This window comes from Embiotoca jacksoni, unplaced genomic scaffold, assembly GCF_022577435.1.
Source record: "Embiotoca jacksoni isolate LCO1_2020_lvr unplaced genomic scaffold, fEmbJac1.0.p SCAF_10, whole genome shotgun sequence".
Classification (NCBI taxonomy): domain Eukaryota; kingdom Metazoa; phylum Chordata; class Actinopteri; family Embiotocidae; genus Embiotoca; species Embiotoca jacksoni.
The window spans coordinates 15,661,806-15,689,723 of NW_027185230.1; the positions used below are offsets into that span (position 1 = coordinate 15,661,806).

At 40.9% G+C, this 27,918-nt stretch overlaps 1 protein-coding gene across 3 annotated transcripts; it reads left to right on the plus strand.

Moving 5' to 3' along the window:
* The first annotated feature begins 1,032 nt into the window (after positions 1 to 1,032).
* Positions 1,033 to 27,898, plus strand: LOC138210344 (potassium channel subfamily T member 1-like). Of its 3 annotated transcripts, none has more exons than XM_069169441.1 (31): positions 1,033 to 1,473; positions 3,359 to 3,529; positions 9,354 to 9,433; positions 9,670 to 9,817; positions 10,239 to 10,286; positions 10,524 to 10,572; positions 10,745 to 10,804; positions 11,119 to 11,193; positions 12,090 to 12,173; positions 12,566 to 12,660; positions 13,554 to 13,734; positions 13,833 to 13,997; positions 14,202 to 14,338; positions 15,796 to 15,859; positions 15,985 to 16,093; positions 16,832 to 16,940; positions 17,898 to 18,047; positions 19,401 to 19,630; positions 19,755 to 19,971; positions 20,405 to 20,510; positions 20,659 to 20,831; positions 23,537 to 23,608; positions 23,773 to 23,907; positions 24,079 to 24,190; positions 24,367 to 24,468; positions 24,718 to 24,801; positions 24,906 to 25,034; positions 25,420 to 25,717; positions 25,841 to 25,903; positions 25,988 to 26,072; positions 26,777 to 27,898. In XM_069169441.1, the coding sequence occupies exons 1-31, from the start codon at positions 1,307 to 1,309 to the stop codon at positions 26,892 to 26,894; spliced, it is 3,816 nt and encodes a 1,271-aa protein (XP_069025542.1). In that variant the 5' UTR covers positions 1,033 to 1,306; the 3' UTR covers positions 26,895 to 27,898. The 3 variants fall into 3 exon arrangements, with proteins under 3 accessions (XP_069025542.1, XP_069025547.1, XP_069025556.1); XM_069169446.1 differs by having other exon boundaries at positions 25,844 to 25,903; XM_069169455.1 differs by lacking the exons at positions 1,033 to 1,473; positions 3,359 to 3,529 and adding an exon at positions 6,151 to 6,328.
* The last annotated feature ends 20 nt before the right edge of the window (positions 27,899 to 27,918 follow it).

Sequence of the window (27,918 nt, forward strand, 5' to 3'; positions counted from 1 at the left end):
ATCATCCGGCTGTCCTGATTGATATGTATCATGTGACTGCGATTTTTGTATGTTGATTAGAATCCCCATTCTGTATAGCTTGAGGATAGTACATACGTATAAATGCATTCATGCAATGACCTGAGGAGCTCTGTCTTTAATTTAAAGTGTAAGAATACTGACATTCAGTATTTAGGTTGTCGGATGAAAATAGATGGACTTTTAATGAGGAAAACATTGTTTTAACAATTTTTTTTTAATTTTTTTTTTAATGCATGACAGCTGAGACAACCGAGGACAATTCTGTGGATTGCTCTGATTTACCACACGTGTGTTGTAGGTAAATTATTAAAATTAGTAATTTTGGATGCATCATATTGCTATATTCTTCATATATAGTGAAAATAATTATGTTTCTTTTGAAAAGTCTTTGTCTACAGTGGTGGAAAGTAACTACATATACATTTACTGAGACACTTTCCATTTTATACAACTACAACTTCCTATTCCACTCAGTGTCAGGAAAGACTGTACCTTCTGTATCTTCTACATTTATATGAAAGCTCACTACATTAGTTACTTTTTGGATCCACAAAAAAAAGCAGATTTTTTTTTTCTGTATACAATTGTCTTTCAAACCCAATTACAATGCTGAATTATTGCATTGATACATCTGTAATACCATATAAAATGATACGTGCCATATATGATCATATATCAGGCAGAGTTGAGCCACTTTCTGCAGAAATACTTGTAATACTTCAGTGCATCTTGCTGATAAAACATCTATACTTTTGAATGCAGGACTTTTACTTTTCAGAGTATTTTTACATTATTTTAATGTAATCGGTCATTTTTGTGATTCTATTCTCTGCATTTTATAAAGCATTGATCTCTTTTGTTCCCATTTGAACTTAACATTTTGTTTCTGGAGATCTGAAGAGACCCGGAGCCTCCAACAGATGGTGCTAAACTCTCTTCATCCAGAGTTAGGTGATAATTCAACAGTTATGTCATTAGGTGTTCCAGCTACTTCAAAAGGAAAGCTGTCATGTTCACAGCTGCAGACCTGTCCTCTGCACATCCCATAATATTGCCCCCTCACACAGCTGCTGGCCACATGACTTCATTTGCATCTCTCAGTTTCTTTATTGGAAGAGTTCACTAGGCAGTTGTCACTTTGCTTACAGCCTCTATCTGCGTAGGCTTAAACAAACTCACCTCCAAAATGCACCTGAATAGGTGAGAGAGGCGCACACGGCACCGACAGGGGGACATCACTTCTCTCAGAGCGCGTCTTTCTCTCCGGGAGTCCACTCATCCTCCGATGCAATTAACCCAGGAAGACGACTTCGTTAAGGGGGACTCAACGCCGACCACCGCAGCTCTCCAGTCCGACGGCAGCGCCGGATCTCCGGCTAAAATGTGCAGTGAATGTTACGTGAATCAGACATTCGTGAACGATGATGGGACCGTGAACGACCACAAGCCACGGTAAGAGAGAAAAGCAGCCACAGCAAACAAGCAAACTTTAAACATAACATTTGATCAGTGATGAAGAAGTTTGTGCTTTTCGTTATTACACTCAATATTTCTCAAAGTTATCTTGAATAATCAATTGCATGCTTGTAGATTAAGGATTTATATGATAAAAAAAAAAACAGTGAAAAGTGGGAAAATATTTTTTCAAAATTGGAATATGAACATGCGGATTTTGCATAGTGTTTTTTCCACCCTAGTGTGTTCATCTCCTCCTGTCACCACTGTTGTGTGTTCAGCTGTTCATTGGCCTGCTGTCTCAAATTCCAGTATTTGCGTCCATCCAACACACATTATCTACTGTAAAGAGGATTTCAGGTAATAAGGGTCACATTAAGTCACGTTATAATGCATTCACCTCCCCACCTGTGTGTCTTCTTTGGAGATATTTGGATTCTTTAATTCTGCAAAAATATTTTTCTTGTGTTAAAAAAATAATATTGAAGACAGATACAGATGTGCAATTAAATGACACCCACTGAAGCTTAACAGTCTAACCATGAAACTTCTCACTCAACATGTTTTCTTCTCTTCCCTTGGATGCTTTAATAAGCCCATAACCTCTAGTGTGCTCAATAAGATCTGAGTGTGTTTGGATGGATGGATGGGTGGATGGATGGATGGATGGATGTCTCAAACCCACTTGGGAAATATACCCTTCATCAATTATGCACTAAATTTGAAAAGCTTAATGGAGGAGTACAGCAAACAGACGGACACAGTGACGGAGAGAAGATGTGAGATGGTGTTCGGGCCTTTTCCGCTCTCGCTGTTTTTGTAACTGATGCACACTGCATTTATTTCAGGGGCCGAAAAACAGCACCCAGGATCTTCACACCACACCACCACGTACGCTTGATCCGAATCATTAAACACTCTGTGATGAGTAATAGGATCTATGATTTTAATTAGGTAGCTAATGTGGGGGGAAAAAACGTCCTGCAGCTGATGATTTAACAAATATTAGTGGCCATGTAATCAAACACTCATCCATACTGCGATATCAAAACAGTTTACTGTAACACAATAAGGCATAAATCAATCAATTAACTTATATCAAGATAACCAAAGTCATGGATCTATGATTATTATTTTTGTATTTGGATATGATTAACCTGAGTGATAGCATGTGTGGAAACTAGTGGTGGAAGGAGTATAACACTGTAAAAATACACTATTACCTGCATTGAGAGGGGTTGTAACCTTTGCAAAGGGTCAAATGATTTTGAGATGATCAATGAGGGTTGGAAAGAACATTCAACACCAGAATTAATCTTCATTTCTGGGACCCTGAACATATTTTCTCAAACAAAAAGGTTTTTTTTTTCCCCCCCCCATATCAGAGATGTGCCTGTATCCTGTATTCGTCTAAAAAAACAAAAATAAAAAATAAAAAAGCAATCAAAAGTTTATCAAATAAAATGAAGTTGTGTACTCTGAGAAAGATGTTAATTTAGAAGATACAAACTTGACTGGAATCTGTGCAAACTTCTGTTTGTGTGCTTAAATGATCACACTTGTAAACTTTCAGTCACAGAAGCTGCATCTCCTCAAGTCAGTGGTGTTTTAATACGTGTTGGATGGTTCTTCATCACAATGTCAGATAAAGAGATTTCTTAAGTGTCCCTGAAGCTCATTGTAGAGGTGTTTCAGCATGGACCAGACTATTTTTCTCCTACCCATACTTATGCATTCCTGTAAAAGCCCACCACCTGCACTTTTCCTTCCCGTGTTCCCTGTCTTTGCCTCATCTTCATCTCCCTGTCCTTTTCTTCCTTCTCACTATTGCCTGTCCTCGCAGCTCTCTTTACTTTTGCACAATTCCTTTCTCCTCCTCCAGCTCTTCTCCAGCACCACTGCAGACTAACAGCAGCAGCAGCAGCAGTGGGGTCATCTTGGAGATCTCCACCCTGAAGATGGAGCAGATGGAGAGCGAGGTGGCTCCGCTGCCGCCCCGTTTCCGCTTCAGAGACCTGCTGCTCGGGGACCAGAGCTTCCCGAATGATGACAGGTAAGGCAGCAGTGTGGACGTGAGAAGTCATGTTTGGTCAGAAACTTTGGAAAAGGTAGTAAGAAATTATTTTTTTGTGATGGTCACAACTAAAAAGGCTGTAAAGTTGTGAGAAGTCTTCACTATTAGATACTGACAGAACACTGTGAACGCTTAAAAACTGAAAAATAAATATAAATAAATAAATATAACAGACACACTTGCACCACAGACCTCTGACCTGAACTTAAAAGTCATCAACACCAACATTTATGTCAATAGGCGGCTTGAGGACTTCTCTTTACTTTTAACTAAATATTTCAGCTATTTATCGTGTTATTTATTGTGCTATTTAACTTTGTGCTGCTTTTCACTTTTCAAACCTACTGATTGCTCATTGTCATTCAACCCCACTTGATCCGCATCTGTCGCGCTGATTGTAGTTGTTGTAAAGTAACATGAAGTGTTTACCTCGTTTACATGGTGCAGGTTATGCGTACACAAGAGCTGTTTGAAGTGCTCTGGTTTCCTGTTATATGGTTTTAGTGGTTTGGATTTTGTCAGTAATGAATCATGGCAGAGCTTTGGGAGCTGTCCATGGTGCTGAAAGAGAGGAGTGGGGTTTTTTTTGTGGTTATGTAGAGAAGTTGAGACGCAAGCTAGGGGTGTGTGTGTGTGTGTGTGTGTGTGTGTGTGTGTGTGTGCGTGCGTGTGTGTACATTTAAAGCTTGAAGGACTTTGACTTGAAACATCTTTTACAGCAGCAACTGCCTTTACGACCTAAATCACAATCAGGATTCAAATTGCAATGTCACCATCACTTTTTTGTTGTTGTCTTCGTCTCCTCTTTCGCCTTCACCTCTCTACTCTGCTGCAGCATGTGAGTTTGATACAAAAGATCAGTAGCAGTGTGTTTGTGCTTTCTGAGATCGGCTTCATTTGTTTTTTGTTCTGAGGCTCAAACCGCTGCTACAGCAGGAACTGTAGGGAGCCTCTCCTTCTATAGTCTCACACAAAGAGTCAAAAAATAACTTAAGAGAAAAAAAAAATATCTTCCTGCAAATGCTTTGAAGAGCACTGATAAACTGAGGCAGTTAGTTTTACACTGTACATTTGCTTTTCCTCAGGATATTTATGAACTGCGTAATCTGGTCTTCTCCAGATGAACCTCTGGAGAGTGATGATCAAATTTAACTATGATTAATGCAGCAGCCAACCTTTGAGATCGCAGCGCTGTTTGTAATATTTGTCATGTCTGTTTTGTTTAATGAGGAAAAACAACAAGCTCTGTCCATGCTTTTAGTCAAAGATGACCTTTCCCCTGTTTTCTCCTCGATAAAGCTGCCCACATTTGCGGCACCAATTCAGACACTTATGATCATGTTTTCTGTTCTGTCCCTATAAAATGGACCCGTCTTCTGTCCCTAGTAGATAGTGTTGTCGGAGGTGACTGATGCTCGGGGTTAGATCTTCAGTGGGGATCCTCCAGGCCTGTTTTTAGCAGCTGTTCTCTGAACTCACAAATGTCACGGGTGACATCTGCACAGGAATCATCCATCACTCAAAGGCAGGCGTGCACGAGAAAAAAACACACAAAAGTATACACAAGGAGCAAAATACCAGCCCTAATTGAGGTGCTCGCGTATTGTTGCCTTTTTTTTTTTCTTTCAATTTGCTATGTCTATCACATTTTTTCATTTTCAGTGAATTCATTATTCCCACATATGTGAAGTCTTAACAAGCTCATTTAATTGATTTTTAAATGCAGAGTATGTGAAAAATTTGCCATATTTTACAGGCAGATGTTGTTGTGGTGTAAACGTGCTCGCATGTAACTCGGAAAGTCACATCGCGCGTCTGTACCAGTGTGGGCGAGAGGGGTTCAGGTGGAGTGGCCTCTTCTGGTATTTCCAAAAACACTGACTCACCAGAATAGGTCATCTATAAATTAGTGCTTCAGACTTTTCAGATTTAGAGAAGAGAAAGTGGTGGGAGATAAAGAGCGGATACAGAAGAGAGAGCGACACTCTTGATTTCCTTTTTTTGGCGTCAGTGTCTTTCTGTTGCCGTCGTCTGTCACTCGTAATCCCAGAACCTCCACAGTTTCAGATGAAAGTGAGCTCCCACCACCGTCAGCTTGTCGTGTGTTGCTTTCTCTTGACAGAAGAGCAAAACACAAGGAAAAGGCAGCGCCTCCCTTTGGCCTCTGAAGGCTACAAGTCATTCAAGACTTCACTTAAATTCTGAAAAGCCCGACACACTGTTGATGCCTGAAAGACAAATCAGGTGAAGCTGATCCGAGGACCATTCCCCGTCTATGTCACAGTTAATGTGTACATCAGGAGCTGCTGGAGAGGCCAATGCCGGCTGCAGCAGCACCAGTTCGGGTTATTCCTGTCATAGCATCGTTGCTGTGGCAACAGCCCGCGCATAAGAGAAAAAAAATTGAGAGATTTAGACATTTCTAAAAATATTAAAATAAGCACCACATGCCTCAAAATAAATAATTAATCCAACACAGCTTCGTCTATGACTTCTTATTTTCAGCGGGTTTTTTGTTTTTGTTTGTTTGTTTGTTTAAATCCAAGCACAAAAATAATTAATCTTCCCACAGACACAGTTAGTGCTGAGCTATTTTAGAGCTGCAGGGAGGCGCGTTGGTCAACAAGCTTATAGTTACTGCAGGAAGTAAGACTGGCGCTGCACGACGCAGCTAGAGGTGTCCTGCACGATGGACCCGGAGATGCTCATCCGAACCTGGGTCAGCCCGTCCGTGACCACCTGGAGGTCGGACCCTCTTGGGAGTGACGCCGGGCAGAGGTAGGGCCACGTGGGGCAGAGGACAACTTCTCCTCATAAGTGCGCATGATGTCCTCGTGTCAGTGGAGCTGAGCTCGGTGCGCTGATTGGAAGGCGGGAGCACGACATGTTTTTATTCTTAATTTTTTTTTTTTTTTTTTTTTTTTTTTTTTTTTTAATAGGTAAAACTGCACTTATGTCGTATATTTGCAGATGGACAAAGGAAGACGCGAACAACGAGCTCTCTCTCTCTCTCTCTCTCTGACAAATTTGATAAGCGCGCCTAAAAACTACTGAGATGAACAAACCTGCCCGCATGTTTATTTAATCAGAAATCTTCAGTCATTTATGCTATTTATTCCGTCTATTGACACGCCTGCTGTAATATAAAGCACTGCTGCACCTAATAATTCGTATTATTGATTAATTATAAGCTCAGTTACTCCATAAAGTTTTTGGTTCTTGTGTTTGACACCAGTGAAAATCGCCCCTCACAACTTCCAAGTTATTTAATTTTTTTTTTTTGTGTGTGTGTGTGTGACCAGCAGTCCAAAACTCAAAGATCTTTAATTAAGAAAACAAGCAGGTGTTGACAAGTGAGAGGCCACATAGATGTTTGGATTTAGTTTTCTCTGTGTCTATTGATTGATCTACTAATTGATGAGCTCTCCTTTCCATGTTTGATATTGTCACTAAAAGTTCTTTAAATTACCCATTTAGTCACTGTCATATAACAAAGAAAAACGTCAAATTCGCACATTTGAGAATCTAGAGTTAGAGATTGTTGGGCACTTGTGTTTGACAAAGAAGATTCATTATTAATCCATTAATCATCTGTCGATTAGCTAATTGATTCTTGCCTGTCCTTAACTTTTCACATCCATTAACAGGTGCCTTCTGTTGAGCACCTCGAGGTGAGCTGATCTGATAAAAGCGGACCAGTTTCAAAAGCTGTAAAATGATGGCACTTGCAAAAGTTGCTGAGCCGCAATTAGTGGTTTTAGAAGATCTAATTAATCCCAGAGCTGTGCGTCTTATTGCCTGAACCCTAATGTGACACCGCAGTATGACTAATGTCAAACCACTTCAGCTGGTAATTGTGTTCTCAACAGGAGCTGATTAAGGGTCATTACTTGCACCATTATGTGCGGTGTGTGTGTGTGTGTGGGCGGAGGGGTGAGACAGACAGACAGACAGACTCTGTAGGACTCTCAGTCGAAGTGTCTCTACCTCCAGAGCGCATCTCTGCCCTGCTGCTGTCCAGATGTGACAGATGTTTTCAGATCTTCTTCCAGTCCTCTGTTTCTCATCTGAAGGGGTTTCTGTCACACTTCAGTGTAGTTTCACCATCGTGCAGACCTGAAATAACTGTTGCAGAAAGGTTTCTGTTCACCCAACAGCACACACAGCCTTTCCATTCCCACTGTGATCCTTTCAGCCACAAGCCAAAACCTGGGATTAAAGCAGCCGCAGCAGCAGCAGCACCCTCATAATCTTTCAACCTAAAATTCTTCTTATCTCTCTTTTGTTTGCACTTTCTTTTGTCATTTCTTCCTGACTGCTCTCTCCTCTGAAGGCCGCACTGTGAAGATTACACATTAATAGTGTAAAGATTGTGCTTCTTCTCCTTTTGAGCTTTGCCTTGTCTTTTAAATTAGGTGTACCTGCACAATTCATCTTAAAAAAAAAAAAAAAAAAAAAAAAAAAAAAAAAAAATCTAATCGCAGGAGAAAAGATTCCCCTGGAAAGTTGCTCCTTCTCGCTCAGTCAAAAAATGCTCTGTGTTGTGCTGTTTTTACAGCCAGAACATCAGTGAGTAGGCCAGGCTATCATAAGTGACCTGAATGTAAACTTCATTTGAACTTTATTCCCTCATTAGAACAGCAAAGTTTGAGTTCACTTGTCTGTTTCACCTAAAATTGAAAGAAAAAGACCTACAAAAAGAAAAATGTTCATTTGCAGAGTGATGAAGCATTGACAGGTTGTGAGGTGACAGCCGCTCCTGTTGGAATAATGTTTCCCAGAATTGAAATAAAAGGAGAAACTTAAAAATGAAAAGACAACATGCTCTATTGAATGTTAAACCCAGGAGTGACAGTTAAATATATATATTTTTAAAAGGGACATGAAAAAGGAAGTTGGACTGTGAAATAAAAAAATTGCTCTGTTAAATAGCTATTTGCAAATGAAAGATCATTATTATTATCATCAGATTATTATCTAGAGCGGGGAAATTAATCGCTGCGATGTAGAGTTATCGCTTTTTTGCTAATCTTCTATTTTCCTTAAAACATTTCTAATTCGATTTTTCCTACTGCATGGAAATACGGCATCTCAACAATGTAGAGAAAACAATCAACATCACAATCTAAAAAAAAAAAAAAGACTGAAAGACTTTAAAAACCTACTTATTTGACTAAAAGTGCAGAAATGGAAGCAAATATGTGTCACGTTGTCCAAGGCCAAAACAACAAACAAAAACCCACGCCAACTAGAACATAAAAAGCTCAAATGGCCTACAGAAACAAACAACAAGACAATACAATGATTCCCAACTCGCCACAAAACATGAGATACGGGGAGAACAAAACAAATCCAGAGAAAAATCCCTCAAAGCTTCCTTAAAGTTACAACAAGTAAATTCAGACCACAGGTGAGCAAAACAGAGCACCGAATCAGTTTGTTTGGTCTATGTTCCTTTATAACATTTAATTCCAACCTTATTGTGTTGCATACTAAAATAACAATTTTGTTTTTACCGTTTTCTCTTTGATTTCGGAGTAAATTGATGCTTCATACTGTAACAGCTGCTCTCTGGCGTCTACGGTTCAAGCTGCACAGTCTTCAGTAACCCGGCCTTGTAATTGGGAACCAAATCAGACAGAGATAATTACCCAACCCTCCTCAGGCAGATGATTAGAAACACAGCATTATGAATATTGATGCTCTATAAAATCTCTGTTTGGAAAATTCATCCGTGTGGGTTTGTGTGTTTACGCCGCTGATTCTTTTGTGACGGTTCTCTTCTCCTTCTCCTCCCCGTCAGGGTGCAGGTCGAGTTTTACGTGAACGAAAACACCTTCAAGGAGCGCCTGAAGCTTTTCTTCATCAAAAACCAAAGATCAAGTAAGTGGCTGGCGCACGCCATCTTCTCACTTCCCCGAGTTGAACGATGCATAATTTGAAAGGGTCCACTCAAGGACTTCACAACAAAAGAAAATCCTAATGAGCCTAATGAGACGCGTGTGGAGAATCCCTGAGTTACTTGTTTAGCAGCCTCAGATTGACTGTGAAGTGTCACCAGTGTTGGTCTGCACACACGTCTTCAGATCCAAACACGTTTCCCTCTTTCGTGCCTTCAGGCCTCAGGATTCGTGTGTTCAACTTCTCCCTGAAGCTGCTCACCTGCCTGCTGTACATGATCAGAGTGATGACAGACAACCCCGGTCAGGTCGCCGCCGCCAGCCACGGCGCCGGACAGCAAAACGCTCCCAGCGGCAACAACAAATGGTTCGTTCACAACGAAGTGTTTCAGTCGATTCGAGAAGACGTCCGAGAGAGCTGAAAACATATCTCTTTACTTTAGCATTCAACCAGCTGCACCTGAAGCTCTCTCACACTACCCCACCTTTAAAAAGCACTTTGTTTTATTCTGTTATTTATATTTTATGCATTTGATTTCTTTTTCTTATTTTCAATTCACATTTTAACGTGTTTTTTTCAGCTGCATTTATTTTACGAAAGGTGCTATACTAACAAGTTTAACGTTAATATAATATCCAGTTTATCGTTTCACGTGAGCAGCACAATTTCACAGACGGAAAAAATGACTGTATTTTGAAGATATATAAAATCAAATGAGAGTACGGATAAAATCATTCCATGTTCATGTTTTCATTCCCTGTCTCTTCCTTACATCACCACTCTGCAGTGTCGACTGCCCGTGGAACGGATCAGTGCAAGACAGAGAAATTAACTGGTAAGCAGCAGGTGTGATTTCTGTCAGCTGGGGCTCTTTCGGCTCTTCGTTCGGTCTGTTACCATCATTTCTTGTTCTCACTCCATTAGTTAATCCGACACGCGATCAGTGTTTTTCATTATCAGATGTTGCCAACCCTTATAGCTGGCAGCTTGGCCATCTATTTATCTCACATCATCACTGATGGTATGATGCACAAATATAATGTATGCTGCTGCTGTGTGCTGTCTCTGTCAGGGAGCTGATCTTCTGGGTGGACAGGAAGGTTCCTGTTTGGGCCATTCAAGTGAGTCGCAACAGACTGAAGGGGAATAAATATACAAAACTTTTCACTGAATACACTTTGTGTTTTAGATGATGCCGTTGATCAAATATTTATTACCTAATGTATAAAATAGTTGTCTGACCATCTAACAAATATGAAAACACTTTTTTATTTCCTGTTTCGGTTTCCACAGGTGATCGTGGCCATCATTAGTTTCCTGGAGACCATGTTACTGATGTATCTGAGCTACAAGGTAAGACACACATAGAAAAGTAAAAAACACACACACTGTGCCTTCAAACATGATTAATACATTCTGTACAATTAATCTCTTACGATCTCGGAGATTGACAATCTGTAAGTGGTGTAATTAGCTTCAGTTATGTGTCACGGCTGCATTAATGATTGATGGTAATTACAGGATCTGGTTGAGGTGAAGGCATAAGTGGCTGTGGAAGGTGACAGACTACAATGAAGAAACGAATCTGCGCAGTGACTCAGTCTTTTGTGTGCTCACAAAATGAAGCTGTTAAAAAGTCTGTTTGGATTTTTTTTTTTCACTTTTAGGGGAACATTTGGGAGCAGATCTTCCAGGTGTCTTTTCTTCTGGAGATGATAAACACAGTTCCCTTCATCATCACGGTAAAACTTCTACCACGACCAAACTGAAATACTCATTATCTTCTCTCTCTCTGGAATAGCTGTTAGTTAGTCAGTGTCATTACTGTTATTAGAGCGCTATATCTTTCATATGCTGTCTGCTTTGTTCTGTCTGTGAAGTTATTTTTCCCTTTGAGGTTTTGATGAAGTTATGTAATCATATCTTCCTTTGGCATATCTCAGCCAAGAGGAGATGTTTGTCAGTGATCAAGGTTAGAACTCAATAATAAGAATAGTTGAAAGAATAAAGACTAAATATGGATAGAGAAAGGAACTGAAGACATCTCTGCACTGCAGTTATTTAGTATGTTGAGTAGTGTTCAGTCATTTAACTTCTTTTGTTCAGACTGAAGTAGCCCAACAACTACTGGATAGATTACAACAAAACCTTGTGCGGACCTTCAGGGTCTCCTCATGACTTTGGTGGTTCCCCTGATCCAGAAAAAATAAAACCATAACGCTGCCACCATGTCCACATTTTAATTTTATAGTAAAAATGGAACGATTGCGTAAGAATGTGGTTCACACGTTCTTCATGCCCCCATCTGAATGATTTGTAAAAACTTTGGAGACCCCAAAGATCCCGATTTTTTTTACTGTCCAATACATAAACTACTTTGGTTTATGTCCAAAATACCTGCAAATCTATTAGCATATGACAACAACAGCCTCACTGTACTCGTGCTTAATGTCAGCAAACACAACAAACTAAGATGGTAAACATGGAAAAACATGCTACCTGCCAAGCATAACATAAATGATAATAGAAAAGTTGTAATAATTTTCACAGGTGAAACATTTTAAGCTACACTTCATATTTCACATTAGAGTTTTTGTTGTTTGTTGTTGAAGAAAAGGTGGTTTCACTTTCTCCTCAGATCTTCTGGCCCTCAATAAGGAACATCTTCATCCCCGTGTTTCTTAACTGCTGGCTCGCCAAATGTGCTTTGGAGAACATGATCGTGAGTCCAAACCATAAACTTGATTGTGTTTGTTAATGACCCGTTTTTAAACAGCTTTGTTAAGGCAACACAATCACCATTACATTTCACTGCGCTGGTTTTAAACAGGCACCTCTTGCTCAGTAATTCACACCGCAGCTGCTATTGACAACATCAACACATCCTTCCCCTGCTTTGTTTCTGTGCACCCAGGAGGGCCCTCACGGGGGGGATTATCTGCAACCCCGTCTGCAGCTTATCAGCGTGTTCAGTATTTCATGCTACAGCAGCAAACACAGAGGAATCATTGGAAACAGATAAACTAATTAACAGTTTAACGAAACGTTTGCTAGAGTTCGGTGTTATTATTTGAGTTTGTCTATTGGTATATTAAAGTGTTTATTGCGGTGCAGAATGATGTCCACAGAGCGATCCAGAGGACCAACTCAGCCATGTTCAACCAGGTGCTCATCCTCATCTGCACGCTGCTCTGCCTCGTCTTCACCGGGTGAGGCTGCTTCTTCAAGGACTCTCAGCTGGTCGTTACATCGTTCTGTCATATTTAACTTCTCTATGTGAACATTTAGATTAACAGCTGCCAAGGATATGTGAATTTTAAGTGGAAAGAATCGTACAATTTGATAACATTTGTGTAAATTATAGTTATCGTTGGTACAATTACAGTTATATCCAAACGGTAACTGTTGGTCAGTTCACTGCAATTAAGATGAACATGAAAAAATAATTTTCCTCCATGCAAACAGTCAATTAAGCAATACTACATTTATAATGAATAAATATTATTGTTTTAAATGGAGCAGCTTTGTCAAGGTGATTCTTCTGGACATCAGTAATAAACTCAACACAACTAACTGATCTAATAGCTTATTAGTTAATGTTATTTCGAAGAGTCCTTGATGGTAAAATGGTAAATGGTCTGCACTTATATAGCGCTTTATCATCTTACCCTCCCATTCACCCACTTATAGACACACATTTAACACCCTAATGGGGCAGAGCTGCCGCGCAAGTTGCTCGTCTGCCATCAGAGGCAACTTTGCTTAAACTAACAGGCAACTACAAATAAACAATGGAGCTGTTAATTAAATGTAAACTGTAGTGATGTAGGAAGAAGACAAACCGTTAAAAATATGGAACTGAAGATAAAACAAGCCAAAAAAAAATAATAATAATTTCATCAAATGATTGTGAAAACTCAAGTATTATTCATAAATCCCAAAATTATAAACAAGATTTCACTTCTATACTCGTTTTTATCTTTCAAAAAACTATCAATAGTTCATATCTTCATTTTAAGCTAAACTGCGTTCGTTGATTGTCCAGGTTCATGATAAAAAAGATTTGACTTTGTGTACTCGTCTTGGTTCATTTTTCACACAGCACTTGTGGGATTCAGCACCTGGAGCGAGCCGGCAAAAACCTCTCCCTCTTCAACTCCTTCTACTTCTGCATCGTCACTTTCTCCACGGTGGGCTTCGGAGACGTGACTCCACGCATCTGGCCCTCCCAGCTGCTGGTGGTCATCATGATCTGCGTGGCTCTGGTGGTGCTGCCGCTGCAGGTAGGAAGCACACGTTGAAATTATCTTTAGAAGCTTTTTTCTTTTTTTAACTGTCCTTTTGGGAGTTTTAACCACCGCGCTCGCCGTGTGTTTTGTAGTTCGAGGAGCTGATCTACCTGTGGATGGAGAGGCAGAAGTCTGGAGGGAATTACAGCCGCCACCGAGCGCAGACGGAGAAACACGTCGTGCTGTGTGTCAGCTCGCTCAAAATAGACCTGCTCATGGACTTTCTCAACGAGTTCTACGCTCATCCCCGACTGCAGGTAACCGAACAACATGAAGCACACGCGTGCACCCAGTGCACATACGTATTGAGGAAGTGATAATGATCTGCGATGTGTGTCTCTTAAGGATATTTAAAGAGGAACATCTCAGTCGTCCACTGAGACACATCTACACGGTGCTTCAGGCGTTCAAGTGTCGATAGTTCTGATGTGGTTCTTGTGGTTCTGATGTGGTTCTTCAAGGACTACTATGTGGTGATCCTGTGCCCGAGTGAAATGGACCTCCAGGTGCGCCGGGTGCTGCAGATCCCTCTGTGGTCTCAGAGAGTCATCTACCTGCAGGGCTCCGTCCTCAAAGACCAGGATCTGCTGAGAGCCAAGTAAGTGACAGATCCCGAAACCGCCGGGATCAAAGGAGGGCGACTTTTCACACTTACATCATAAGGAGGTATTTTACAACTATGTTCTGTGGCCTGAGGACTCTCCGTGTAAACACGTTGTCTCTAGCAAATCTGGAATAGGTATCGATAATTCCTGCAAACTTTCTTAATACCAGTGTTATTTTTTCATTCCTTTCTCGGTTAGTAAGCTTGTCAGAGATATTGTGTGGCCTCATGCTCAGACAATGCTGTAATTATCAATTCAAGCAACAATTATTTATTTTTTTGCTGGTAAAAACATGATCCGTCTCACTTTCTTCTTCTAATTTGGAGTCACGAAGGTTTTATGAATGAGACTTTGAGAAAATTCTAACGCCGATGAAAGGACTAAAAAAACCTGGTGTCAACCTGGTTTGTCAAGTCAAATTTATTTCTGGAGCCTTAATGGCATCAAAGAATCAATCTGACATCATTCACATAGCGCCTTTTCATAGAAGTAAAGAAATGCAATTTGACAAAAGCACAGGAGGTTAAATGTTGTGGAAGATATGCAGGTATGAAGGTTCTTCACAAAGCTGCAGCCAAGCTTGAACAGACATCACAGTTAATGTCTCATTGTTAGTGATTTACGCTCTGCAGGACAGCTGAATGTTTTGTGTTCTCGGAGGAACTTCTCAGGGTTTGTCGAAGTTTGTCCTTGAAGCTGGAAGATTTCACAACAGAGTAGTTTCATGACGCAGGTTGTGCTTTAACCAAATGATGCAAAAAGATGTTGTGTTGTGGGGGAAAAAAATCTACATATTTCTACCAGTAAAACTTTGATCTAAACATTCATTTAAAAAAAAAAAAAAGTATTCACTTGTAAGTTCTCTTTTTATGGAAGTGCAATATTAAAAAAACAAAAAAATGTGTAGTCTAGTCATAACTAAAACGAAATACTGGAACAAACCCAGGTATCCTTCACTCGCACAGCAGAGCAACAGTTGTACCATGATGCATGACTCATCTCATATTAACATAATAAGTATTACTTTGGTGAAAATGGGTTATATAATTTCACTGTATACGTTTGGCAGCGTTTTGACGGAGCAGTTAGAAGTAGAGGACTGTGTGTGTGTGTGTGTGTGTGTGTGTGTGTGTGTGTGTGTGTGTGTGCGTGTGTGTGTCGAGCTTACATCCTGCATCTGGCACCGGTTCAGATCCTCCCACACTTATTTAGCACTCTGCCAGCTCCATTAATCATATGCGAAAGCAGTTCCACACTCGCAGCGCAGTCAGCATGCACTCCATATTATTTCAGGTTGTTTGTGTGTCTGCGCATATAGAAGCAATGTTAAAAGATAATATTGAATCAAAGGTGATTTTTTTTTTTTAATCTTCTCACTGGTTGTTTTAGTGGATTTGTGTGCGTGTTATGACCGTGTTCATTATTTGATAATTTTGTCACACTGCTGCAGAATGGACGACGCAGAGGCTTGTTTCATTCTGAGCAGCCGCAACGAAGTGGATCGCATGGCTGCCGTAAGACAAACAACATTTAATAATTAATAGTTCTCTATCATTTATGACCTCTCATTCATTAACGCTGTCTGTCAGAAACACAATTGTTCATTAATTAGAAGATGCTAAATTGTTTTTCCCCACAGGATCATCAGACCATCCTGCGAGCTTGGGCGGTGAAGGACTTTGCTCCGAATTGTCCGCTTTACGTCCAGATACTCAAACCTGAAAATAAGTTCCATGTTAAATTTGCAGGTGAGAGTTTTAAGCTGTCAGTGAAACGCTTGTTTGCTTCCTGACCGTCAAGACTGAAAATTGGACTTCCATTTGTCAGGTTGCCAGAAACATGATATGAAACAATCCCCGTGTTGCTTTGTATCTGCTCCCTCGTCAAAAAGGCAACTGTAAAACGTAAACCATACGTTGACCATATAAACCTAAAAAGTTCATGTGTCCTCTTGTCCTGCTGCCACCAAGTGGTCAAAAATATTTTCTACTGCAGGTTTGAATATCACGATAAAGCTCGATCAGCCTAATTTACCGCATCTTCAAAAGCTCTGATTTATTTCTTATGTCTTGTTTGTTTGAATCAAAGAAAACTAAAACAAATGTTTGACTGACTGAAAATTACAGTTTTACAGGGAGTTAAGTGCTGCAATTATTTCTCTCTGAGCTCTGTGGCTTTCTTGTTGCCAGGCAACCAGCAAAGTCTCCATGAAATTACTCCGATAGACCGACAGTCACCAAAGAAATAGCTGCAGTACTTAATTTTATTTTACGTAGCAAGACTTGGTGCTAAATGCATTTTTGAACTTTGAGTGGAGCCCCAGCTTTGCCAACTTAAAAAGAAAATAAACTCCATTCATGCAAGTTTTTTGGCCAGAAAGCAAATTAATATTTTGTCCAAAATATTCAGCACATCATTCATGTTGTTTTTCACTTATGAAGAATATTTGTGGCGAATATAAGCTATAGTTCTTGGTTCATTTTCAGATCATGTTGTGTGTGAGGAGGAGTTCAAGTATGCAATGTTGGCGCTCAACTGCGTGTGTCCTGCCACCTCCACCTTGGTCACGCTGCTGGTGCACACCTCCCGTGGACGGTCAGTCATCTTACATTTTGATTTCTCCTTATCGTGACTTCGAAGTTCAAAATGTCTTCACCTTTTCCTGTCCGCTAATGTATAAATAGGATCCGCGTAACCGGCACAGGAGAGGTGAGAAAGCCAGAGGAAAAACAAAAGTCTTTGTTTATTGAGGCATTCAGCAGGGAGTAGCGCGAGTGCACCAAATGAGAGATCAGGCGGCTCCCTGTATTGATTTTTTTTTTCCCGCCGTGTGTTCTGTGTGAAACAGAATGAAAAGCTCTCCGGTGGAAAATGATTTTTCCCAGCATGCAAGCAGATCGCTTTTAAAGAGCGGATGTCAGCGACTGAGGGAAACTGCATTAAAAAACAAGAATCAGCGGGCTTCAGCATTTATGCTGTTCCTGACAGCTTATTGGAAACTGAAGCTTTGTGTATCTTTTTTGTTTCGTTTTTTAAGTTGCACACATCAGCCACGAAGGTGAACAGTACTGCGTGCGTTACAGCGTGCATGTTTGCATTGTATGCATGCGGGCATCTTTAAGTGGTTTTGAGTTATGAAAGCCGGGGTGTAAAACCGGATTTATAAGTCATCTTCTGTAAATGCTAATGAGTACTAAGAAGTAAGTGTGTAAACTGTTACCTCGGGGTTGTTTTGAACATCTCGCGCAGCCCATTAAAACTCCATCGAAGTGCCTGAGCGATTACGGTGATGACTGGAAGTCATTACAAAGGGTACGTTAGAGCCGAGCCGACCGACGGACACGGATGGATCAAGCTGTCTGCTTTCACCAGGAGACCCAGTGTGAGCCCGAGGACATGGAGGGATGCAGAGAGTTTTCTAATTCGCAAATGATGATCGTTCATCAATGTGTTAAAGACAGAAAGCAGCTACAAGCTCAGAGTTTGTACTGTGTGTGTGTGTGTATAAAATGTATAAATTTGTGTTTGTTTTTTTCCCCTGAATGAGTGCAGAGAAGGACAGCAGTCTCCGGAGCAGTGGCAGAGGATGTACGGATGTTGCTCCGGCAACGAGGTCTACCACATCCGACTGTGTGACAGCAAGTTCTTCGGAGAGTATAATGGCAAAAGCTTCACGTACGCCTCCTTTCATGCTCACAAGAAGTGAGTTGACATGTAAAGCTAAAGCGTCCTCCTCGGATGCCGACAGGTGGAAAATACACCCGAACGTTCGCAGGAGTTTTACAGATTTCAAACCGTTTGTTTGATGCAGTATCATCTTTTATCGGTACGACGGCAACGCGCTTCTATTACTTGTTCTCATTCTGCTTTAAAATGAATTTTAAACAGGTAAATAAGTGCAAAAAAAATATGTGCAAACACATAACATTTGATTACGGTCCGAAAGTAACAAAATCCAAAACTCACTAATCAACACATTAACTTCCAAGTTTAAAATTTGACATTTTGTGTAACACACCTATTTGCTGCCCTACTGAGAGTTGTTGTTGTCTTGTTTGTGTCCTAACCATGTGTCCAGGGATTAGTTTAGTTTAGCTGCATGCTAAACACAAAGTTACAGGGAGGTTACAGGGTACAGTTTTGGATTATTTCTCGTTCTCACCTCGCAAGTTAATCAAGCATTTATAAAATGCTTCAGAGAGGTTGTAAATTATATTTTTGGAGGGAGCACAGTTTTACAATCCCACTTAAGATTCACATTTAAATACAAATTAAGACTAAAAGGTCCAGTAGCCTATATTTCATCAACAGAATGTAGTGTTCACTACAGTATTTGATACGACTGACTGAATTGTCATTTTTTTAAATTGTGGTAATGGATTTAATTGTATTTTATACCACTTTAAGCCAAATATTAGTTTAATAACACATACGAGAAGAGAAAAGACCTTTTTTTTTTTGGCTGTGCTGTTTGGCTTCTAAATCCATTTAATGTCAATAGATGCTCATCGAAATGTTGTCGGTTGAATATTTAACGTTAAGCACTTTGAGATAAACACTTATTGTCCACTCAAGCACCTTTAAACTGTAGCAGCAGAAGAAAAAGGGTTGAAAGAGCACCAGCTAAACCTCAAAGAGTGGAAATGACGTGTAAATATTGATGGGAACATGGCATCTCTGTTCGTTTCATTCAGCTGTTTTTATCGACAAAAATGGAACTAATTCTGACAATTATGCAAAGTGATGACAATTATGCTCAAATGATTGCAATCAGGCAGTTATGTATTAATTGTGGCAGGCCTGTTTAACGGCAATATTAAACAAGAAAAAGTCAGTGAAAAAGCTTCCATTATCTCAGCAACAGCAGCAAGTTAGCGAGCCAACGCTGATGACGCTGTAAAAAACTATCTTTGTATGTTTTCGGTCTGTGTGCACCAGACAGACTTAAATATGAATTTTCTTTTTTTTTTTTAAAAAAGGGGGCTAAATGTTATTAATAAATCTAAAATAAGTTGAATGGACCCGATGGTACTGAAGGTGTTATTTTGTCTCCAGGTATGGCGTGTGTCTGATCGGTATAAAGAGGGAGGACAACAAGAGCATCCTGCTGAACCCTGGCCCGCACCACATCATGGCCGCCTCAGACACCTGCTACTACATCAACATTACCAAGGAGGAGAACTCGGCCTTCATCTTCAACCAGGAGGAGAGGAAGGGCCGTCCCGCCGGGGGGCTCTTTGACGGACCATCACAGCTTCCTGTTCACAGCATCATCGCGAGCATGGGTGAGAAAAAAAAAAAAGCAGAATGACAAACTGAGCGTGTTGAATGAAGGCATCAACATATTTAATTAGATCGAGGAGATACAGATTAAATATCTGGTTTAAAACAGAGTGAATGTGTTTGCAGGAACTGTTGCCATCGATCTCCAGAATACGAGCCCGCCGGACATCTCGGGTGTAAAACTGGTCCCGCCTACAGTAAATGGGACAGGAAGTCGCCGGCCGAGCATCGCTCCGGTTCAGGAAATAGCGGACTCCACCTCAATCCTGCCATGTGACCTGCTCAGCGACCAATCAGAAGACGACTCTGTCTTCACAGATGAAAAAGGCCCCTCGTCTACCGAGTAAGGATTCTGTTTCTCTGTGTGCATCTTTAAAACCTAATCAGGAGGCCGGGCGCAACAGCTCAAAGAAAATTACTTAATAATCAAATGCATGCACAGGTCACATTTTGACATGCACCTTCTGTCTGTAGCTCATCTGTAATTTGTTTAGTTTTATTTCTGCAGCCATGTCTGATTATCTGGTTAAGAAATAAGTGTAACCACATTTATTTAATTTCTGCTAAATCCAAAGTATACTCTCCAGACATGAGAAGAACTAAGTCTAGTTTCTTTATCTTTATGTACAACTGTAGTAAACTTTCCAAAGTATTAGGCCAAAAAAGCAAATACATATTCAATTTATGTATTAGTAAGCATTAATTTAAAATATGTATCCTGAAAAAGTACGTTTTTACTAAAATGTGTCATTTGTGCTTTTTGGATTCGCTGCCAGGTATGTGAAAGGTTATCCCCCTAACTCTCCGTACATCGGGAGCTCGCCCACCTTGTGCCATCTGTTGGCTGAAAAAGCCCCATTTTGCTGCCTACGACTGGACCAGGTGGGCAGCCGCCGTTCCTTCAACTTAGTCACTCAGTTACTTGCAGCCTCCGTCCTTCCCACTCTGCTCTCTCTGTCCTTCACTTCATAAAAGCAAAACTAAAATACCTGTGTGTTTTTATTTTTTTCTCCCTTCGCTGCATGTGCAGGGCTGCAGGCACAACAGCTTTGAGGATGCTAAGGCTTACGGTTTTAAAAACAAGCTCATCATTGTGTCGGCTGAGACTGCGGGGAACGGCCTTTATAACTTCATAGTGCCTCTCAGAGCTTATTACAGACCCCGGAAAGAACTCAACCCCATCGTCTTGCTGCTGGATAACCCGTGAGTTCACCTTAACACACACACACACACACACACACACACACACACACACACACACACACACACACACACACACACACACACACACGTTGTTCTTTTCTTCTCCCTTCACTCTTTCTGTCACCATTTCATGCTGGGAAACATTATATATGTTAGAAGCTGGCGTCAGCCGAGCACTCAGGACAAGGCTGTGGAGGTGGGACTCCATTGTCAGTCCTGATGTGAGGTTACTGCTGCCGCTCACAGTGACGCTGTGTTTTGAGCGACAAAGAAAATAGGAAAAAAAAAAGAGAAAGAAACACTGCTCTGCGTACCTCCAGACAGTCACCATGGTAACTTGCTTCGCCTTGAACCTGAATCATATATATTGCTACAGGGGTAGAAAAAGATGGAGAAAAATTATTTCTTTGGAGAGCAGCACGCAGGCTTTCATCGACAGCCCTGATGTGTCCCTTTTCAGCCCCCACATGCTAGCACTCAGGACTCTCATAGAAACACACACACACACACACACACACACACACACACACACACACACACACACACACACAACAATAAACTCTCCCTCCCTACTGCTGTCGCACACACACAAATACAAAACGCCCACGCACTTGGATACGCAATTCAAGCAGTTACGACAGCCTTGGGTCTCGAGTCAGCAGGACTGGGCAGATGCATAAAGCAATGTTGCACGAGGGGCGGTGAAGGACCGGCAGTAATAAAGTGACTAAACCTCTGAGTGCGCTCACCAGCAGATGGATTCATCTCTCAGCCTTAAAACACTAACAGGGGAGTAAAAACTACCGCACGGGGCTCTCGGGGGGGTCCCGTACTTACTGATCATCATGACACAGGAGCCACACTCATCCCAAAGTAGCTATTAAAGTGGTCAGTGTGTATTTAGTGTGATTTATTGTTGCTCTTTTGTGGTTTGGGCTTGAATGAACTTTATTTTGTCATTAGTTTGATGGAAGCGCTGGATAACAATTACCTAAATGGACAATTCATTTTCCAAGATTTTAATAGCAGAGTAATACTTCATTGATATGATGTTCAGTGTAGTTGATATTATAGAATTTAGTTTCAGAGTATTTCTTAATGTCACACGGGATTACAGCTCAGTGGCACCTCACCATGATGTCACCCATAGATTTGTAAACTGTCGCTTTAAAGCATCGAATCTGACATTTCGCCCTTCGTCATCTTGGTTGTTTTTTTGTTGTTTTTTTGCGAAGAAATGACCATATTTGAACGAGAGGGTGGAGCTGAGGGAGAAGCAAAGCGTAGGTCTGACCGTAGATTGTATAAAGTGAACGTAGCTGGCCAATGCCAAACTGCAAAACCAATGTGTTGAGTCTCTAGAGGATGAAAACCTCCTGGTCCATTGACTCCCAACTTCTCTCATTAAATACAAAGTCAGTTAAAAAAAAAATTCCACGTCATTAAGATGTTAATCGCTAGAGTCGCTCCTTCTTATTAGTAGTCGGGTGGTTCTTGTGCAAAAGAAATACCATAAATATTTAGATATTAGGCCTCAAAAAGTGGTATGTTTGGGGGCATGTCTGTTTGATTGACAGGTCAGATCCCAGCTTGTCCAAATATGGTCACTTCTGGCATCCGAACTCGAGGCTTCACAACAGCAGTTCACAAACCAGCTTCAAAAAGTATTTTTGACCAGTAGCTTTACCACTGCAATTGAGCCTGAACACGCTTACAAAATATTAAAAACAAGATATAGACAACATTTCTTAGGCACGACGGGCTAACTGACATGAACAAAATATCTTCATAACCCATTTACAGTATTAGGATGGCGACGTGACCACAATGGACGACTACCAACATTTAAATAACTTCAAGAAACCACATTTTAAACTTCAGTAAAGGTTACATGCTTCAAGGAGCTTCAGTGACAGTAAAGTAAACTGTCGATAGTACGGTCGCCATTTTGGGAGCTAACAGGACTCCATTGTAGTGGACAGATACATTTCTAAACCTGACCAAACCAACTATTTTCGACAGGAAACTTTGTCAAAAAACATCAAGTTGACTTTTAAAGTACTTTGAAAAGCATTGTGATAGCATAACAACCATTACTAACCTGTTTTGTACAAAAAGCCAGAGAAAAGAGGCCTTAAATGTGTTTGCTTCGCCGCAGTTGAGTAACTGCACCTTCAGAGTTACAACTTGAAATCACTGGAACAATGCATTAAAATCTGGCCTTTTTCACTCATAATTACATAAATACCTTAACAGTTGTGACCATACAATTGTTGGCATCACACGTGCTCATCCATGAATTTAACTGCATCCCAGGCATGTCACTCTCCAAACATACCTCTCTTTGAGGCCTAATATCTAATTCATTATTGTAATATTTTCAGATGAACCACCAGAAGGTTTCTTGGAGCCAGCCTGGGCACCTTGCATTTGCTCCACTTTTCAGACCTGGAGTCTACATGCATTTTGTCCATGAGTATAACAACACATTGCTGCGTGTCTACCATCAAATACATAACAACATATCTTGCATAAACACATAAAAAAAAACTGCGTAGCAATAAGAGTTTGTTTGTGCAACACTGCACTTCAATTCAAAAACATAAAGAATAACATTATATTTACATTTACATAATGTCAATAAGGATGTAATATTCGAACAATAAATATGGAGCTAATTTTGATATCACATATACTTCATGCAGGCCTGACAATCACTTCCTGGAGGCCATCTGCTGTTTCCCGATGGTGTACTACATGGCCGGGAGCATAGACAAGTAAGATGGTCATATAACCTTCTGCTACCATTATAATTGTATTTTGTCATTAAGATATATTAAAGAGGAGTTTGTACCTCACTGAAATTGAATTTGATATTTAGTGTGTTCCCGACAAATTGGTGCCTGCATGTTGTTATTGCTTGTTATTGTGTGTGTTTCAGGCTGGACAGCCTACTGCAGTGTGGCATCATCTACGCTGATAACTTGGTTGTTGTAGATAAAGAGAGCACAATGAGTGCCGAGGAGGATTACATGGCCGATGCCAAAACTATTGTCAATGTGCAGACGATGTTCAGGTAAATAATCAACAGTCAGTTAATCATGAACTCGTCATGTTGTGTGGAAACCATGTTTGGACAGCCATAGTACAGCTAAAATTACTTTGAAAGTTTGGTAATAAATTGTGATGTTTGGTCTCATCTTCTGCTCCATCTTTTCTTTTATCATCACGTTCTCTCTCCTGCCAGATTGTTTCCGAGTCTCAGTATTATCACAGAGCTTACTCATCCCTCCAACATGAGATTCATGCAGTTCAGAGCGAAGGACTGCTACTCACTGGCTCTCTCCAAGCTGGAGAAGGTGACATGAAATACATGACATACATACAGTGAATCAAATGGTATAAAATCTGACTGTGAGGATGTGGAAGAGGCTATTTTAGTATGACTTTGTACACGTTCAGAAAAGTGTCATGCCTTTAAAATGTTGATGACCAGTCGTGTGCTTTATGTGTGTCCTCACACTCTCCCCTGCAGAAAGAGCGTGACAAAGGCTCCAACTTGGCCTTCATGTTTCGCCTACCCTTTGCTGCAGGCAGAGTGTTCAGTATCAGCATGCTGGACACCCTCCTCTACCAGGTTGGTACGCAGCCACAGCAAAACACTTGGCCTCAGACGGATCTTTTCAGGGGGCGGAGGAAATTAATTTGTCTTACAGCAGTGGGGACCCAGAACCACCTGAAAAAAAAAGAGCAGCATTAGCATCGTAAAGCACAAGTGCCCTCTTGTGTTCAGTCACCGATAGAAACATTACTCAAGTTTGTGTCTTGCATTTTTAGCGGTGATAAATGAAGTCATTAAAGTGATTTTTCTGGGATTCTTTGTCAGTCTTTTGTGAAGGACTACATGATCCTCATTGCAAGGCTGCTGCTGGGACTGGACACTACTCCAGGATCAGGATACCTCTGTGCTGTGAGTTACATCAAGAATTTATTAAAAAAAAAAAAAAAAAAAACATTATCTGTATCAGTGTCATGTTTGAATTCACCAAGCTAACAGTGCATCTCTCGTTCTAGATGAAAGTAAAAGAGGAAGATCTGTGGATCAGTACATATGGGAGATTGTTCCAGAAGCTCTGCTCCTCCAGTGCGGAAATTCCCATCGGGATCTATCGCACAGAGTCCCACATTTTCTCTACTTCTGAGGTGAGATCTTAAGGAGAAGTTGTATAAAGATGTACTTTAGCACAGCAGTGCTTTGAGCTAAAAAAAAAAAAAAAAAAAAAAAAAAAAACACGCTCACAATAACAATGTTGGTGTGTAACAGGTAATGTTTACCATTGCCAGGAATTTACTTTGAATTCTAATAGTTAGTTTTGCAGATATTTGGTAATAAAACAAATTATTATTTTCCAATGTCATTTAAAGTGTAAAATCATTCTGCAACATGGTCTACCATGCAAAGAAATACTAAACAATCTCTTTAAAACAACAACGAAATGCTGATTTCGCTGGAAGCCACTGAAGAGAAGCCAATATGGCAGAAATATGATCTCTCACACTAAGATAACTTCCTGTCTCCCCGTCTCAGTCGCAGGTGTCAGTCAGCGTGGACGACTGCGAGGACACAAAGGACAGAGGGGACGAGTCTCGCGGCGCTGACCAGACGTCCGATCACCCCATGCTGAGGAAGAAGAGCATGCAGTGGGCCCGGCGTCTGAGTAAGAAAAGCGTGAGGTGGCAGGGCTCGAACCGGGACTCGAGCAGAGACCACGCCCAGCGCATCGCTCAGCAGCGCCTCAACCTCTACAGACGCTCTGAGAGGGAAGAGCTGTCCGAGCTGGTCCGCAACCGCATGAGGCACCTGGGCCTCCCCACCTCTGGATATGGTAAGGACGGCCCCTTTTCACATCGAGAAAGTCAGCTGCTCCTTTTTTTTTCCCCCAATAACTTTGTTTTCTGCTTCAAGGTGTGTCTGTTTTCTCGTCTTATTGCCGTTTGTCTCACTGCAGAAGACCTGACAAATCTGACAGCCAGTGATGTCATGAACAGAGTCAATCTGGGCTACCTACAAGGTATTTAGGTTATGATCCCACGACAGGTACATTTCAGATTTCAACATTGCATTAGTGCTGATTGTGGCGGTGTTTCTGTTCCAGATGAGCAGAACGATCACCAGAACACGCTGTCGTACGTCCTCATCAACCCGTCTCCCGACACCAGGCTGGAGCTCAATGACGTCGTGTAAGGATTTCTACTTCATCTTTCTGTGTCTGACTAGATTGGGACAATATTAGGACAGATTAACCCTGCGTTTCAATATCCATACTACCATACTATTTAGAAAAAGGTTTAGGAGTGTTTACGCTAATGCTCCTCCTGCAAAAGAAAGAAGAAGAAGATGAAGAAGAAGAAGAGGCATTAAAATGAAGTGTAGTCGTTTCAAATTTCATGCTTTTTCTTTTTACTTTAAATGTAGCGCTACGGATCACGACGGATATGACCAAGAGGGTCAAAGTTCAAGGCACACTTTTATGATGAAGTAGTATGTCCCAGTTGTACACATACTGCAGCACATACTTTTTAAAGGTAGCTGCATGACGTACTAAAAGTAAAAATAAATAGTATGCGATTTGTTTGGTAGTGTGGGTATTTGATCGCAGGGATGTTCTTTTGAAATGCGTTTACAAGGGAACAACATGTACAGTATTACAATACAGCTGAGCCAGGCACCAATCAGTATCCATGGTTACAGCTGTTCCTTTTCATGCCTGAGCGGCGGGTTGCAGCCCTTCGGTTCATTTGTGATCTCAGACTGTGACTTTTGCAGTGAGGATCAGTTTAGGAAAAGAGCCGCGCTTCCAAGGGACAACACGTTATACCTGATGCACATGTGTACCTCAGCTCATCCGCCTCCTGCTCTCTCCGTCTCCGTCTCCGTCCCTCAGGTACTTGATTCGTTCTGACCCTCTGGCTCACGTCCCAGAGGAGCCTCCTGTCCACAGCAGCAGCCTGAAAGAGCGACACGAGTCCAGCATAGACGCCAGAGAAGACACCCAGCTCTGAAACACCGCTGACATTCACCGGTATACTCCTTCCTAATGGCCCCTCACACACACACACACACACACACACACACACTTTGGCTTTCTTTGGGGGTCTGGGTTGTGTCTGTGCAGGCAGGTCTGGTCTGAAAGAGGACAATTTGTGCTGCAGTGTTTCAGCACTGCAGTCTGCCACTGTATTATATGAGTGCCTACTGTTTGTCAGATGACATTTGATGTCATCTGTGACATTTTCATCCTCTTGTCGCAGACACTGCATGTAAAAATAGTGCATTCATGTTTGTTTGTGGAAGCTCTTTCAGATGAGCAGTCAGGGACATTCAAATGAATTCAGCTAACTGAAGGGATTTCATTCAGGTCCATAAACTCCTGCAGCGCTGCTCTGGGTTACAGGTAATCCCATTCAACAAAACAATGAAGTTTACAGGAACCACTCTGATGAGTTTAATATCAGTAATGGAGATTTTAAATGCAGAGATCAGTGGTCCATCATTTTATTGACTTTTTGAGATGATCTGAAATCAGGGGCTCATGTTTTAAATCTCCTTAGGCAGCACACTTGCCTGTTTAACACCAATCACATCAAATCAAACATAACTTTTAGCACTATGGGACTTAAATATGTAGGTTAAAGCTTTTGAAGCTTTTTTTTTGTAGCTGAATCATAGAAGTAGTTTTTCAGTGGTGTAGAGGTCTTAATTCGTTATGTACAAACAATGATGGTTATTTATATGTTTGCTGCTGTACATTTCTTAGGTTGAGTGAGGTTTTAGCTCTACAAAAAGCTTAGTTTAACCCTTTAAACAGGCCATGCCATATATTCAGTATTGTGCCATAAAGGATTTATTTGATTTCTACTATATTAGTAATCGGAGAACGTTATTTTATTTTCAGCACTGCTTAGTGAAAGAATTTGCTTATTTATTTACAATTGTGGTTGTTTGGGCGAGGTCTGTTTCATTTAATAATCTGTAAGTTTATTCAAATAAAAATATAGAACTCTCACTTGTATTTCAGACTCTGTA

What these genes read in the sequence shown, in the direction of transcription:
- LOC138210344 (XM_069169441.1), top strand. Translation starts at nt 1,307, where the DNA reads ATGCAATTAACCCAGGAAGACGACTTCGTTAAGGGGGACTCAACGCCG. An exon ending in AGCTTCCCGAATGATGACAG is followed by an intron (nt 3,530 to 9,353) that starts GTAAGGCAGCAG and finishes CCTCCCCGTCAG; the next exon opens with GGTGCAGGTCGAGTTTTACG. An exon ending in CCCAGCGGCAACAACAAATG is followed by an intron (nt 9,818 to 10,238) that starts GTTCGTTCACAA and finishes ACCACTCTGCAG; the next exon opens with TGTCGACTGCCCGTGGAACG.